The sequence below is a fragment of the Physeter macrocephalus genome, chromosome 20 (assembly GCF_002837175.3).
Source record: "Physeter macrocephalus isolate SW-GA chromosome 20, ASM283717v5, whole genome shotgun sequence".
Taxonomy (NCBI): Eukaryota; Metazoa; Chordata; class Mammalia; order Artiodactyla; family Physeteridae; genus Physeter; species Physeter macrocephalus.
The window spans coordinates 58217214-58233743 of record NC_041233.1 but is presented as its reverse complement, the minus strand read 5'-3'; the positions used below and the strand labels follow the sequence as shown (position 1 = coordinate 58233743).

Sequence of the window (16530 nt, the reverse complement as noted above, 5' to 3'; positions counted from 1 at the left end):
GCCCACCTGGAAAGAAGCATTGTGGGGAAAGTAGTCAAGGGAAGTGGATTTCTGTTGCCAGAATCCAAATATGGCTCATTAATCCTCCCAAGTGAGCCCAAGATTAGCATCTTAATCAGTCTCATTTCAGAGGTTTTAAAGACTTATTCTGTTCTCTAGGTTCTTTATAAAGAAGGAAATGAGCAGTGGCTGCATTTGGTAGAACTCTTTGGTATTTAGAGAATGGGAGCTGTTGCCAGGATCCTAAGTGGTCCTAGGTAGGCTACAGTCTCGAGAGTCAGCAAAACTGGGTTGTGTGCATGCAGTAACAGAAGGCAGAGAGCGGGAAATATTTATGTTGGTAATAGTTTTCCTCTAAAAGCTCCAAAGGGAAGGAAAAAGTTGGCTTGCTCCCCTACCATAGATGGTTTTATTGTTATCTAGAATGTGAGTCCAGCCCCATTTCCTCCTTACCTAATTGGTGTCAGGACATTTAATCAGGTCAACTGATGGTGAATTCTTTAGAATTTTTATTTTGAAATAATTTCAAACTTACAGAAATGTTGCAAGGATAATACAGAGGTCTCCTATATACCCTTCTGCTACTTGTTTTATTATTCTCTTCCTGTACACACACACACACATATGTATATAAACTTTATTCTAAACCATTTGAGGGTAGATTATATATATCACGACCTTTTATCCCTTAATACTTCGGTGTATATTTCCTAAGAACAAGGATATTCTCTTACATAATCTTTAGTACAGTTATCAAATTCAAGAAATTTAGCATTGATACAGTACTATTCATATTCCAATTCTGTCAGTTGTCCCAATAATAAACTTTTTAGTTTTTTCCCTTCAGTCAAGGATCACATATTGCATTTAGTTGTCATGTTTCTTTAGTCTCCTTTAATCTGAAACAGTTCTTCAGCCTTTCTTGGTCTTTCATGACATTGAAATTTTTTATGAATACCAGCCAGTTTTGTGTTTTTCTTTCTTTTCCTTTCTTTCTTTCTTTCTCTCTTTCTTTCTCTCTCCCTCCCTCTTTTTCTCTTTCTCTTTCTCTCTTTCTCTTTCTTTCTTTCTTTCGAGAATGTTCCTCATTTGGGTTAGTCTAGTATTTTCATCATGATGATTCAGGTTATATGTATCTGGCATGAATCTGTACATCACTACTGATAATAGTGTCCTTCTCAGGATATCATATGTGGAGGTGCCCCTCATTGGTGATATTAATTTTGATCACTTCATCAAGGTGTTACTTTGTTTCTCCACTGGATAGATACTATTATCCCCTTGGAACTCATAAGGAGTCTGTGGGGAGACACATTAAGACCTTGTTTTGCTCCTCATTAAACTTTTCCCCCCACGATTTATCATACGTTGATAATTTTTGCCTGAACCATTTTCAGATTGCAGTGACAGAAAATTTTGAGTGGTTGCTTAAAATACCTGTTCTTAAAGGACTTGTTCTTAAGTATGGAAAGAAAATGAATTTTCTTCTTAGCTTGCTTGTGTTTGTTTCTTTCTAAGAAATACAGTCACATGTCCTGAAGGTCAGTATTTCTTTATGGCTTCGGTGATGCTGTTTTTTAACAATATCCAGTAACTTGAGGAATTCCCTGGCAGTCCAGTGGTTAGGACTCTGCGCTCTCATGGCCAAGGGCCCGGGTTAGATTCCTGGTCAGGGAACTAAAATGCCATAAGCTGTGTGGCACAGCCAAAAAAAAAAAAAAAAAAAAAAAAAAATCCAGTAACTTAAAAGAGTTTTGAAAATTGGGAAAAGGTTTATCTCAATGAGGCTTGACTGAGGGTTTGGTGATTTCCTAGAATATGGCACCATAACCCAGTGGAATTTGTTCTCCACTCAACCAACAGCATAAATGTTTCTCCTCTAAGCCAGACTGGAAACAGCCATGTGAAGCTGATTCCCTTCTCTTTTTTTCTTTCCCCCTTCTTTTAATAAGTGGGTTAGCAATATGAATGCATCATATTTCAACTTTTCTCAAATCTGTTTTAAAAGCCTGGTTGGGCTCATTAAGAACTTCTACTTCAGCTTTTTAAATTGAATAAAGTTTTGAAATGCCCATCAGGAGCTTTAAGAGAGAAAAATGGTTTGAGAAAAGTACTCCCCATTCTTATTTATTATCACCCTTTTCTCTCCTTCCCTCTTTTTTCTCTACATTTTTCCTTTTGCTTCTACTTTCCTTTTATTCCTTTGAAGGATCTGATCAATATGCGTGAATGAGCTTCCCTAAGAAAAGAAAAGGCAGAGAGAGAAAGAGGTATTGCTCTTGAGTCTCAGGTCCTTTGCTGTTACTACGGTGAAGAGTAGGCTGATGATATGACATTAGTACTGAAAGCCTTACTAACTATCAGTTATGTTTTGTGGAGGAAACCTTGCCCATGATAAATTTAAAAAGAGAGAGAAAAGTAGGGAAAGAAAAGAAATGGAACTAGAGAGGCAGAAAGTAAGGAAGAATGAACAGAAAGGAGGAGAAGAAAAGGACTTGGAGGGAAGGCACCAAGAATACAGAGCTGCTAAATAGGAAAATGGGAATTAGCTCTAACATTTACCTTTACCCAGTCTACTGTTTGGGCTTTCCCCTTTCAGTAGAGTGGGTTGCAAGGTAGGATGAGGTTGGGTTGAATGAAGTGGTCCCATCTTTGACTCCTTGGATCCATCCACTCAGAACTGAAGGGCTTACCCTGTAATAGGGTGACTTGATAGCCTGATCCTAGTAGGTTGGGGTGGAAGAGTCTATTAAGTGATGCCTTTTGGAGAGCTAGCATTAACAGTTATTTTTAACCTTCCATTTCAATCCCTTCATTCTTTAGGCTCCTCCACTGGCTACTATGAGAGCAGTCAAAATTAGCAACTCTACAAAATGAAGTACGTCTTGTCTCCCCAGTCACTTCCAAAATAAACAGGGAGTAATACTGTCCGTATTTTGTCTCACTTATTCTGAAGGCTACCAATAGAGGAAGCATGGATTAGTGTGTAGTGATTTCTAGGCTCTGCCCTCTGGACGGATTCCCCTCTGAGTGTTGTGGCTGAGTGACAGGACCATGTGGCAGGAGTGCAGCTGGAAGTATATCATCGGCAGATTTGGGTTGGGTAAATATAGCAGGAGCAGGATGTCAGTGTGGGAGATGGATTGTTCTGGGAAAGGAAGTGTTGTCTTTCGTCTGAGAAACAATTTCCTGCACTTCTGGGACTCTTGCTTTCTTCTTTTTTTTTTTTTTTTTTTTTTTTCTCAGGGCAGAACAGGAGTTGGCAGGAGTTGGGTACACTTGCTGTATTCTATCTCTGGGTGTCTGTCTGTTCCTATATTTGAAGTTGGGAATAGAAATCAGATCTGTTTGAGCAGTTAGGAAATGTACCCAATAAATAGCCATACCCTTGCCTTACAGTTCACTTTTTGTAGTCTTAAATTAAAGCACGTACCTGGATAGAGCCTCTTTTTAAAAAGTAACCGTTTTTTTTAGTAAAACAGACAAGTTGAAAGACAAATATAATTATACAACGAAAATCAACTCTATTGAAAGTCAGACATGAGGCACCAGCTGGCAGGAAACAGCTGGGATGTTTCTGGGGGCTAGACTCTTCCACACCGGAACTTAACTCTTTAAGCTATCTCCGTTATCTGAGCTGCTTAAGATGGCTGCCCACCTACCAACAATCTCTATGAAAGACTAAATCTACTAAATTATGTGATATTTTACAATTGACTAGAACTTTACAGTTTGTAAAGTGCTTTTGCATATTTTTAAAACTTTTTTTTTTTTTTTGGCTGCATTGGGTCTTCATTGCTGCGTGCGGGCTTTCTCTAGTTGCAGCGAGCGGGAGCTACTCTTCATTGCGGTGCCCAGGCTTCTCATTGTGGTGGCTTCTCTTATTGCGGAGCATGGGCTCTAGGTGCACGGGCTTCAGTAGTTGCAGCACGCAGGCTCAGTAGTTGTGGCATGTGGGCTCTAGGGCGCGAGGGCTCAGTAGTTGTGGCTCACAGGCTCTAGAGCGCAGGCTCAGTACTTGTGATTCGCGGGCTCTAGAGCGCAGGCTCAGTAGTTGTGGCGCACGGGCTTAGTTGACCCGCGGCATGTGGGATCTTCTCAGACCAGGGATCGAACCTGTGTCCCCTGCGTTGGCAGGCGGATTCTTAACCACTGCGCCACCAGGGAAGTACCTAAAACTTTTTTAAAAGCCTCTTTATTTTAGAATAGATTTAGATATATGGAAAAGTTGTAAAGAAGTTTCCATATACCCTACACCAAATTTCCCCTGTTATTAACCTCTCACATTAGTATGGTACATTTGTCACAATTAATGAACCAATACTAATATATTATATTAACTGAAGTCCGTACTTCATTCAGATTTCCTTGGTTTTAACCTAATGAATAAGTATTACTTGTTTCTGGACCTTTCTGTCTTACCTGGATGCAAATTAACATTATTATTTTAATCACAACTCCATGGGAAATGCCCTTTTTCTTTGTGATTCTGCTGTGTCTATCAAAGGAGCTGATTCCAGAGAATCCTGGACTGCCTGATGAGTCGACCTTGTTCTCTAGCAGCAGGCTTGCTGCTCGCTGGTCCCTGTTGTTAGACATCCAGGTTCAATAGGAAGGTTACTGAAAGCATGGCATATACACTAACAGAACCAGGCTGTTTCTGGTATTGTGTGGTATTGTGAAGTAACTTTCTGGGAATAAAGCACATGCATTTTTTAGTTCCAGGGTCTAATTGAGCAGGCTGAAGTTCTGGCTTAGGGATAGGAGAGTCACAGAACTGTAGTGCTGAGAGGTGGTAGAAAAATTAAAAATTCACCAAGACATGACAATTACTGGCTCTGAATGCTTTACTCAGTGGGATAACGTTGCGGGGGCAGGGAGAGGAGGTAAAGTGTAGTACGTTACTGATGATACTAGATACTATTAAAAGATCATATCATGATGATAGAAACTACTGGGGTACAAACCATTAGCTCTTAAGGGAGGGAATAGCACCCCTTGCCTAGGGAAGTAGTCATAGGATTGTATCTGTGTATTAAAGGGCAATGTTTTGTTTGTTTTACCACATTTTCTTTATTAAAAAAATTTTTACATCTTTATTGGATTATAATTGATTTACAATGTTGTGATAGTTTTCGCTGTACAACAAAGTGAATCAGCTATATGTATACATCTGTCCCCTCCCTCTTGAGCCTCCCTCCCACCCTCCCCATCTCATCCCTCTAGGTTGTCACAAAGCACCGAGCTGATCTCCCTGTGCTATATAGCAGCTTCCCACTAGCTATGTATTTTACACATGGTAGTGTATTTCTGTCAGTGCTACTGTCTCAATTCGTCCTAGCCTCCCCTTACCCGCCGTGTCCAGAAGTCCGTTCTCTACATCTGCGTCTCTATTCCTGCCCTGCCACTAGGTTCATCAGTACCATTTTTCTAGATTCCATATATATGCGTTAATATACGGTATTTGTTTTTCTCTTTCTGACTTACTTCACTCTGTATGACAGACTCTAGGTCCATCCACCTCACTACAAATAACTCAGTTTCATTTCTTTTTATGGCCAAGTAATATTACATTGTATATATGTACCACATCTTCTTTATACATTCATCTGTCAGTGGACACTTAGGTTGCTTTCCGTGTCCTGGCTATTGTAAATAGTGCTGCAATGAACATTGTGGTACATGTATCTTTTTGAATTACAGTTTTCTCAGGGTATATGCCCAGTAGTGGGAGTGCTGCGTCATATGGTAGTTCTATTTTTAGTTTTTTAAGGAACCTCCATACTGTTCTCCATAGTGGCTGTACCAATTTACATTCCCACCAACAGTGCAGGAGGGTTCCCTTTTCTCCACACTCTCTTCAGCATTTATTGTTAGCTTTTTTGTTGATGGCCATTCTGACTGGTGTGAGGTGATACCTCATTTTTTTATTTTTTATTTATTTTTTTTAAAAATTTATTTTTATTTATTCTTTCCTCATTTTGTTTTTGATTTGCATTTCTCTAATGATAGTGGTGTTGAGCATCTTTTCATGTGTTTGTTGGCCACCTGTATGTCTTCTTTGGAGAAATGTCTCCTTAGGTCTTCTGCCCATTTTTGGATTGGATTGTTTGTTTTTTTGATATTGAGCTCATGAGCTGCTTGTATATTTTGGAGATGAAGGTTAACTTTTAAAGTTCTGCAAATTAAGCTGACAGGGTAAGCAGTTTATTGATGCCATTAAAAACCACTTTCATTTTTTTAAAGTTTATTTATTTATTTATTTATTGGCTGCACTAGGTCTTTGTTGCTGCGCACGGGCTTTCTCCAGTTGCGGCGAGCTGGGGCCACTCTGTGTTGCGGTGCGCAGGCGTCTCATTGCAGTGGCTTCTCTTGTGGAGCACGGGTTCTAGGTGCGCGGGCTTCAGCAGTTGTGGCTCGCGGGCTCTAGAGCGCAGGCTCAGTAGTTGTGGCACACGGGCTTAGTTGTTCCGCGGCATGTGGGATCTTCCTGGACCAGGGCTCCAACCCGTGTCCCCTGCATTGGCAGGCAGATTCTTAACCACTGCGCCACCAGGGAAGCCCAACAACCACTTTTATTAAAGCAGTTTTTGTTGTTGTTGTTGTTTTGGGCCATGCCGCACAGCTTGTGGGATCTTAGTTCCCCAACCAGGGATTGAACCTGGGCCCTGGCAGTGAGAGTGCTGAGTCCTAACCGCTGTACCACCAGGGAATTCCAAAAGCAGTTGTTTTTGTTTTTTTTTTAACTAATGAGAAATGGGATACTTCTCAGTTTATGCTTTTATGATGTATAGCTGTGAGCCTAGAGGCTGGTTTAGCACCCCTTTGTAGTGACTATTGCTCTCTGGTTATTAGCTCCGATTTTTTTTCTCCAAAAGGAAGCTATGGAAATAGCAATGAATAAAACAATGAGGAAGAACTTCAGGAAGTTTGTGTATATTGTGTGTCTTCATGGCATCATGGAGTAGGTTGGGGACAAAGTAGATGTTATAAACCACCAATTTTAGGAGTCTTTAAGGGCATGGGTGACTAAGGCCTTGTGCCAGGAGGGTGGGAGGTTATCGATGGGAGCAAAGATTACAACAGGTATTAAACATTACAGGATGGACCTCGTGCTCTGAAAATGCTTTTGCTTTACCAATTTGAATGAGAAAATGTGAAAGACAGAGTGACAATATGAAAAATGGCTGTTCAAACTAGAAAATCCTGTCTATTGATGAAATTTAAACTGTCATTAGGTAGGGGAAAAGTCTTGTTCAGAATGCAAGACAGGAAACAATGAAGTACCTGTGTCTCCAGAGAACTCAGCATTGAACTGTGATGGAGGAAGGGGAAACTCCTTACTGTGGTCTTGCATAGTGTGAAGTCCTCATGAGGTCTCAGCAGATGTAGAGTCTCTAAGGATTTGTGGCTGGCTGAAGAAGCTTGGATTCAGTGAGACTCCAGTGGGGAGTGCAAGACAGAGATGGCTCACCAACATTTCTGCTTCAGAACAATAAGTTTTGGTGAGTGGAAAGCTACCAGTTGTACTTTACTTTTGCAAGAATCCAAAATGGTCCCTTTGCACTATGGCCTGAGCTGACTGCTTGTCTCTACAAAAGCAACAGAGGAGATACCACAGGCTCTAACTGGAACTTGCTTATGGTTTCCCAGAAGGGAAGCTCATATCCTGTTAAAACACTGTAGAAAAATTAGGGTAGAACTAGTGGTAAGAGAATCGTTACTTTTGGGACTTCCCTGGTAGCACAGTGGTTAAGAATCTGCCTGCCAGTGCAGGAGACGTGGGTTCGATCCCTGGTCCGGGAAGATCCCACATGCGGTGGAGCAGCTAAAGCTGAATAGTGCTGTGAATAGTGCTGTTAGGAATATGTGTGTACATGTATTTGAGTACCTGTTTTCATTCTTTTGAATTATATACCCAGGAGTGGAATTACTCGCTCATATGGTAACTCTATGTTTAACTTTTTGAGGAAATGTCAAACTGTTTTTCACAGCAGCTGAATCATTTTACAGTCCCAGCAGCACTGTGTGAGGGTTCCAGTGTCTCCACATCCTCACCAGCACCAGGTAAAACTCCTTCCAGTCCTTATGGATCTCCTGGCATGCTTCCCTGAAGTCGCTGGAAGGCTCTTCTGGTCAAATAAAGTATTGAGGTTCTACCTTTTGTGCTAAAGAATTACTTTCTTCTAAAATCTATAGGAGATAGGGATCACAGCTGATGTGGGTTGCCTAGACAGGGTTGAAATCTGACTTGCCAAAAAGAGAGTGTCAGTTACTCTTTGGGTCTTGACAGTAGATGGTAGTATTTCTGGTTTCATATGCCATCAGAATCCTGTACCAGGCAATGGGCTGGGTCTTGCTGACTATACAGGAGGCTCAGTTTGCTTGCAGATTGTCAGCTTACTTTCCTGCTTGCTGAATAACCTTCTGGAGACAGAGTTAGCTCTAATTCCGTCTAATGAGTGACTGGTTCTTTTTAAGGTGCTACATAAATTGATTTCAGTTGTTATTCCATTATTACTTATATGGACATTAATACTCTAATGTTCCCATTTCTTTTCTATCTGGCAAGATGGTTTCTTATCTTGATGTCTTCTGCATCAAATTATTGAGTTCCTAAATGCCTTTTGCTTACCTTTTTTAAGCCATCAATTTCTACTTCTTATGTCTATATATTTTGTGATTTGTATAATAGTCACTATGGTTAATGTTTTAGTGTGTCTTATGTAAATTTTTCTGTTGTGGAAGTTACTTTCTTCTTTTGAAAGGAGAAAATTGATGCTGGAATCTAGGAAGCTTGACCTTCTAGTTCTCTTGCTTTTCTCTTTAAGTCCACCTTTCCTTTTTTTTTGGTAGCACTCCTTTCTCCAGTTTATATGTTGGGTGGTAGATTTTTCTAACTTTCAGAAAAATTATTTTTTCTAGTGTAATGTGTTTGCTGTGTTTTAAATCTCAATAAATCAGAATACATTTCAGTGTTTATTGCTTCCCTTGGTTGCTTTTTTTTTTTTTTTTAATGAGTTTGGACCAGTTTTCAAAGCAAACAGAAAATTGTAGTCTCTAACCTACCTACCTCCCCTCCCCCACCTGCCACTCTGGTGTTAGGTTTACAAATGCATCCTAACCATTTGATCAAAGTCATGCTTTGAATAAGGCTTTATAGTCAGGTATGGTTGAATGACAGGTATGTCTGGATTTGGTCTTGAGAGATTTGGGGATGGTTTTTTTCCCTCCCTCTTCCAATAATGTACTGTGGTCTGTAATAGGTTGAGTTGTAACATTCATTAAACCACTCCTCACATTCCCTGTTTTCAAAGCTTATCAGGATGACTTTGATTTAGTTATTTGGAACCAAAAAGGCATTTGTGGAGCCTGATCTGGAGTTGTGGAGCAGTAATATATCAGAGATCAGACTTAGGTCCCAGTGGTATTATTCCTTGGGATTTACTTGCCTGGAAGTACACACAGGAGCCAAACGGTATGTATGGAAAGCTTTGCTGGAATGCAAATTGGACACATTTTGTTGGGACCTGTAGGGGATTTTCACTGCTTTATAATTTTTCAAAGGTTTGTTATACATCAGACAGTCACTGCCTCTTCTTTAAATCTTTAAATCCCCCCTCTTTTTCCTGTTGTAAAGGTCAGATTTTTTTTGACAACTGTGTGCAGGAACAAGATTTGCTAAATCCCTTCATTTTTATTCATACAAATGTCGGCATTCAGTGAGCATCAGTTATCCCAGCATTTAGAGGTAAGGAAAACTCAGGGAGAATCTTATGAATCTCAACTTAGTACCAGGCATATATCTCTGGGGATAAGTTTACTGCCTCAGTTTTAACCGTGACTCCTCTATGTGGGATGACACCCTCACAGTGGCTTGTACGTGAAACCTACCCTTCCTTAACTCCATGTCTGTGGCTGTAGGATAGATAATATGACTAGTGGGAAGAAACTGTGTTGGACTCTTCTAATGGGGCCTCTTTGTGACAATCCTTAGATTAGTGTTGGAAAAGAAGGACAATTCATTCTCTCCAATGGAGTCCCATTTTTAGCCTTATTTAGCTTTTAGTGGTATCTTGGGCAGCACACCACTTTTAATTTGAAGATGATTCTTTTTCTCACTCAGTAGATGGAATCATGATATTATTACCATATGGTACAGTTCCCTATCAAACTTCTTTAGTTTGATGTTATGTTATCATGTTATCTATTGCTATGTAGCAAATTATCCTGAAACTTAAGCAGCTTAAATTTTTTTAATTTCACAATAGTTTCTGAGGGTCAGGACTGGGAGCCGCTTAGCTAGTGGTTCTGTTAGGATCTCTCAAGATGATCAGCCAGAGCTGCAGTCATTTGAAGGTTTGGCTGGGCTGGAGGATCCATATTGAAGCTTATTCATGTGGTTATTGGTAAGGTGCCCCAGTTTCTCGCAGGCTGTTGTCCAGAGGCCTCAGTTTCTCACAATGTGGCCCTTTCCATAGGATGGCTAGCAACATGGCAGCTGGCTTACCCCTAAGTGAATGATCCGAGAGAGAGCAGAAGCCACACTAGTGTTTCTTACCTAGTCTCAGAACTTCTGTCAAATAATATTGATCACCCAGACCAACCCTGACATGATCTGGGAGAGGATTGCACAAAAGTATGTAATCATTGTCATTGGGGGTCATCTTGGAGGCTAGCTACATAAGAATTTAATTGGAAAATTTCAGCAGTTTACTTGGACTTAAATACTCATTTTTTTCCCCCCTGAAAAATTGTGTTCTTCCTACTCAGCCCTCTCTTTCTGTCTTTTCTCAAACTCTCCTGTCTCTAAATTATCCAGGGTGTATATGGCAAATATATATGTGAAATATATGTGCTTCAGCATGTGAATCTTTCTCTCCCATTACCATCTCAGCCTTAAGCATTAATAAAAACCCTCTCTTTTTCTAAAGCAAACCAGTAAGCATGATCCATCCCTCTCCTGCTGCTTCCTTCCTCTCTTCCCTCTGTCTTCTCTCTTTCTTTTAAGAGAAACATCTGTGGCAACTGTTCCAAGGAGCCCTCTCCTCATGAGAACCCCTCAGTTGGATTCAGGTAATCCTTTGTGCTTCCTCAACCCATTTACCACTGATCCTGTAAAATTTGTTGCAAATAGACTGGAGTGACCAGAGTTATGGGACCACTATGGATCTTTTAGACTGAGATACATAATGATGTGAGCTCATCTTAGATTCATCCAGAACTCTGAAATGGAGATAAAGGCCTTGCACATGGGAGATATTTAAAAACTAAATTACTTGTCTGTTACTTGATGGGTTCAGCTGGTCCTTCGTATAGTAGTCAGAAGAGAGCCTGAAGAGTGATTTGCTATTCTTCACCTTTCTAGGACAAGCAGATCTATAGTCACAGTGATGAAGAATGCACAAGTTGATCTTGAAGCTAACCAGGGATACTGTCCTGCCTGTTTGGTGACCATGCAAGCCATACTGTTACATTGACATTTTTTCCCAACCTTGGTAGAGTTTCCTCCACCAAACACTATACCTGATAACAGATAACCTCTGTTGTGAAATTGAACTTGTTCAGCTTTTGGCGGGGGTGGGGTGGGGTGGTGTAAATTGGAGAATTAGCTTACTTTCTCAAAAATCCCAGAGCATCTTTGGCTTCCTAGGAACAGCCTGAAGCTGTGAATGAATCTGGCCTCGTATTCCTGTTGCTGTTGACTGGCCTAGTAGAAAATTCATACCTGGGAAAATGTACTGGATGCTTTTTTTGACTTAGGGTATATAGAACCAGAGAGGATCCAAAATTGTGTTTTAACTCTATGGAAGATCATAAACAAAAGTAACAAAGCAGGCAAACAAGAACAAAAAACCTTTTCACCTTAAAATCACTCTATACCTAACTCTCTAACCTTCTCTAATCCTTATCATTATATACACATAATTTAAATTGTTTAATCAATATGCCATATTATTTTTGTTCCTTTTCTTCATTTAGCATAATTTAATATAGAAGTTTCCATGCATTCACCTATGTATCATTTTTAATGTTACTGTAAAAATACATTGAATTAAAATGTCATAGGTTAACTATTCTTTTAAAATTTTTAATTTGTTGTATGTAGTGCAACTTTAATCATCTTTGTACTGATAAAATTGTTTTCCTTTCTAATTATCTTTGTGAAATAATAGTCCCATTAGTAGAATGACTGAATTTTATGGCTGTGCTATCCTATTTTGAGTTCTCTGACTTCTTTTTATTTTTGCTAATTTAGTTGACAGATGATACCTTTATAATTTGTTTCACATTTCTTTAATTACTAGCATTTTCTCAAGTGTTTTACTGTTAGAAGTTTTTCCTATGTGAATTATCTGTTCTTAAGTCTTGGCCACTTATTTGACAGAAATTGGTTAGTATCTATTTGGATTTGTATCACCTCCTTTTATATCTGGATAATGCTTTTTTATCTTTTCAAATTTATTTCCAGTGTCTTTTTTCCCCCAATTATTGTGGACTATTTGAAACCTAGGTTGGTAGTGGTATTTTTGATCCTTACAGAGAGGTTCTTGGGCATCAACTAATTTATTTGCATTTGAAGTGTAGAAATGAGAGGTCCTGTGAGAGCCTTTGACTCAGAGTATGCATGGGAGCCTCTCTGTGTGGAGAGCAGGCAATCCAAGGAGTAAGGAGGGGAGGTGAGGACAAGGCTGACACCAGACCTATAAATAACCTAAGGTTTAGCTTTGTGCTTTGAAATAGGAATTAGGTCACTTTTATTGTCTTCCCCAAGTTATTTACTGTTTGGCCATGAAGAGAAGGCATTAGGATTTTTGAAGAAAATGTTACTGTTTTCATCTCTTAGAAAAATAAGAAGTGCTGATACTGTTCAGCTCTGCCTTGTTTTCTTGTTTCTCTTAGAGTGAGATGACTAAGTCAAAAGTATGGGTTTGGGGATTTGTTTGACTAGACATCATATCCAGCTTCCTAAGAAAGTGGAATTCTAAACAGTGAAAGGTCCTGTATCTCTTTGCCATGGCACCATGCCGAGGACAGATTGACCATGTGAAAGGGGAGCTGGTAACCCAGCATGTGTCAGTCTCCACACCATTGAGCAAGGTCCTTTTTTACCTCTATTATAGACTGCTGTGCCCAATCATTCTCACTGGTCTCTACAGAGAGTTAAAGGCCCAGACTCTTAGAACCTTTTCTAAGGTCTAGTTCCTAGCGTTCTCTCTGGGCCCTCATTTTTTTCTCTAAAATGAGAAAAGTGGACCGAACAATCTCTGATGTCTGTAAAGTACTCAGCTTCTTTAGGTCCATTGTCCTCTCATACAAGGTTGGAAATACTTTCAGAGGGATCCTATTCTATATGAATGTCATTACCCTTTATTTGTAATGAAAATTTTGATGTTGGAATATTACAGAGTGTAATTTTAAAAAGAAAGTACACATAATCTTTGCTTCCATGTATTTTGAGGTAGTCTCACTTTACAGTGTCCCTTTGTCTTTCCATTGTCCAGTTGGGTTGCTTTGCAGGTGAACTGCTTCAGATTGTTATATAATTCCATAACAGCCATTTAGTTCCAAATGAATGATGCTAAGATTTTTGTATCTCTTAAAATTTTCAATAATTCTTGAAAATGAATATTGCATGAGTGTCCTATTTTGATTTAAAACTTTACTCATATTAAATACCTTACATTTTATATATTAATATATATGAAGATAAATAAATATATCTCAGTTAAGACTCACAACAATCCTGTGAGGTAGGCATGAGGATGTGGAATAGTAATTCCCAATACCAACTCTTCTCCATCATGTGCTACTCCCAGGAGGCAACTCCTTTCATCTCTTTTAGCAGATTCTTATGGAGTATACGTCAACATTTCTAAGTAACAAGCTTAGGGACTTCCCTGGTGGTCCAGTGGTTAAGACTCTGTGCTCCCAGTGCAGGGGGCCTGGATTTGATCTCTGGTCAGGGAACTAGATCCCGCATTCTGCAACTAAGACCCGGTGCAGCCAAATAAATAAATAAATATTACAAAAAAACAAGCTTATATTGCTACTTCCTGGTTTTTTCAGTTTTAAGCATGAAGTTCCACTCGTTTGTTTTATGTCTCTGCTAATGTTTACAAGAATCAATGTATCTTAGAACGGGAAGAGACTTCAGATCTTCCAGAGACCCAAACTCAAAAAACTTCAAGGGCCTAGCAGTTAACTTAAATGAGTATGAGAATAGGGAGCATTGTGGACTGTAGCAAACTGAAAGGTTACCCCATCTAAAGAAGTTCAGTTCTGTTTTTCCTGCACATAACAAACAATTAAGATATATGGGTCTTACTTGGGTCCTGATTCATACAAACAAATGTAACAGAAGTTTATGAGGAATATAGAAACTGAATAGTTGCAAATTGAACACTAACACTTTGATACTAAAGCAATATTGCTCTTTTAGATGTGATGATAATGATATTATGGTTATGATCAAGATGAATGAAACTATATGATGTACAGGATTTGCTTCAAGATAATAGGGGAGGGGGAAGGGATAATGAAAAAAGATTAGCCCTGAGGTGCTAATTATTGAGGCTGGATTTGGAGTACAGGGGAGTTCATTACACTAGTCTGTTTACTTTTACATAATTTTGAAATTTTTCATAATAAATGTTAAAGAAATTTTATGGTTCAGAACCTGGTCCCCGTAGCAGAGGAGTAATAGAATAGGGAGGAAAGGAATCCAGAATAGACTAGAACAAAGGCAGTTCTTTTAGCTATACTGTCACCAGACCGTTAACAGTATATTCCGTCAAATAACTATTTGTTATTATAAATGTTCATTTGTCTAGTCTATTCTTTTTTCTTTTTAAAAAAAATTTATTTATTTATTTATTCATTTTTGGCTGCATTGGGTTGTCGTTGCTGCGTGCGGGCTTTCTCTAGTGGCGAGCGGGGGCTACTCTTCGTTGCAGTGCGCAGGTTTCTCACTGCAGTGGCTTCTCTTGTTACGGAGCACGGGCTCTAGGTACGCGGGCTTCAGTAGTTGTGGCACACGGGCTCAGTAGTTGTGGCTCGCGGGCTCTAGAGCACAGGCTCAGTAGTTGTAGCACACGGGCTTAGTTGCTCCACAGCATGTGGGATCTTCCCGGACCAGGGCTTGAACCCGTGTCCCCTGCATTGGCAGGTGGATTCTTAACCACTTCGCCACCAGGGAAGCCCCTAGTCTGTTCTTTTAAATATTTATTGTAGGGCTTCCCTGATGGCGCAGTGGTTGAGAGTCCGCCTGCTGATGCAGGAGATGTGGGTTCGTGCCCCGGTCCGGGAAGATCCCACATGCCTCAGAGCGGCATGGCCTGTGCTCCACAACGGGAGAGGCCCGCGTACCGGAAAAAAAAAAAAAAAAAAAAGTATAATTAGTTAAATATTTATTTGTATTCTTAAGTAGCAGATGATAACATGTCATTTCAAAATGTGGTTTCAGTTATGCTTATTAAATTCATTCATTGCCATAAAAAATAAAACTTGTAGCACACACCAAACAAAACATACTTATGGACCAGCCCAAATTTTTTACCTGGCCTTCAGTTTGTGATTCCTCATTTTGCTCCAGCCTTCTCATTTTACAGAAGAAGAAACTAAAGCACAGAGCGGTTATGATTTGACCAAGGTCACACAGCTTATTCGTGGGGAAAGCTAGAACTTGGGTCTCCTGATTCTATATCATTGTTTCTTATGAGAAAATTGCCCCATTGACTTACATAAGAAAAAAGGGTTATGGTTTTGCCTGGCAGTTTTCTTCTCTGTGTGTGTGTGTGTGTGTGTGTGTGTGTGTGTGTGTGTGTTTAACCTTAACTGTTTGTTCTTAGAACACTGGCTAGAGATTTGACTTCTCTCTTTTTATAAGGTGTTAGGGATAAGAGAAGAGATTCAGCCTGAAAGTCTGGTGGAAATCCAGGCCTAGTGATGGTTCTGTTTCTCAGAATGATAAGAAATTGCAGAGCTTAGGCAAGTTATAAGCATAAAACTTTAGCTGAGGCAGGACTGGAAAAATGAACCCCTTGGTTCTGTTTGATCCTCAAGTGAGATTTTGTTCCCACTAAAAATTACTTCTGTGTGTACTTAAAAAAAAATTTTTTTTTAACTATTTTAACTATTTTCTCCAAGTCCAAAGCACTAAGCCAGCAGAATAGATGTACAGACTTGTAGTGTGGGAAATGTGTTGCTAAGTAACTGTGACAGAGCCTTGGTAAGATGCTTTGCTGTGGAGCTGTTACTAGGTTTTTGCTCCCAGGACAAATTGGGAAATAAGGATTTGGAGAGTTTTATTTTATATATGTTTTATTTTCATTCTTAATTTAAAAGCCTAATAAACCTGGGCTAACTTTCAAAGAGTTACTGCTATACTGGCAAAGAATCACATCGTAAACATCAGTTGAGGGAAGATTTATAGAAAGCACCAGAAGAAAGTAGAATGACTTTTTTTTTTTTTTTTTGCAGTACTCGGGCCTCTCACTGTTGTGGCCTCTCCCGTTGGGGGGCACGGGC

The 16530-nt window shown here is 39.6% G+C and overlaps 1 protein-coding gene across 16 annotated transcripts in view; it reads left to right on the top strand.

Annotated features, from left to right (window-relative positions):
* The window catches only part of GBF1 (golgi brefeldin A resistant guanine nucleotide exchange factor 1), a 111407-nt gene that overhangs the window by 18119 nt on the left and 76758 nt on the right, over window positions 1–16530 (top strand). Inside the window, exon 1 of one of the 16 annotated variants that reach the window (XM_055081207.1) lies at window positions 11037–11076. The exons of the other annotated variants lie outside the window; for them this stretch is intronic. Within the exon in view, the coding sequence (XP_054937182.1) occupies window positions 11052–11076 (25 nt within the window). The 5' untranslated portion in view covers window positions 11037–11051. Of the gene's footprint in view, window positions 1–11036; window positions 11077–16530 lie in introns of those variants that run through there. 16 annotated transcript variants of the gene reach the window in all.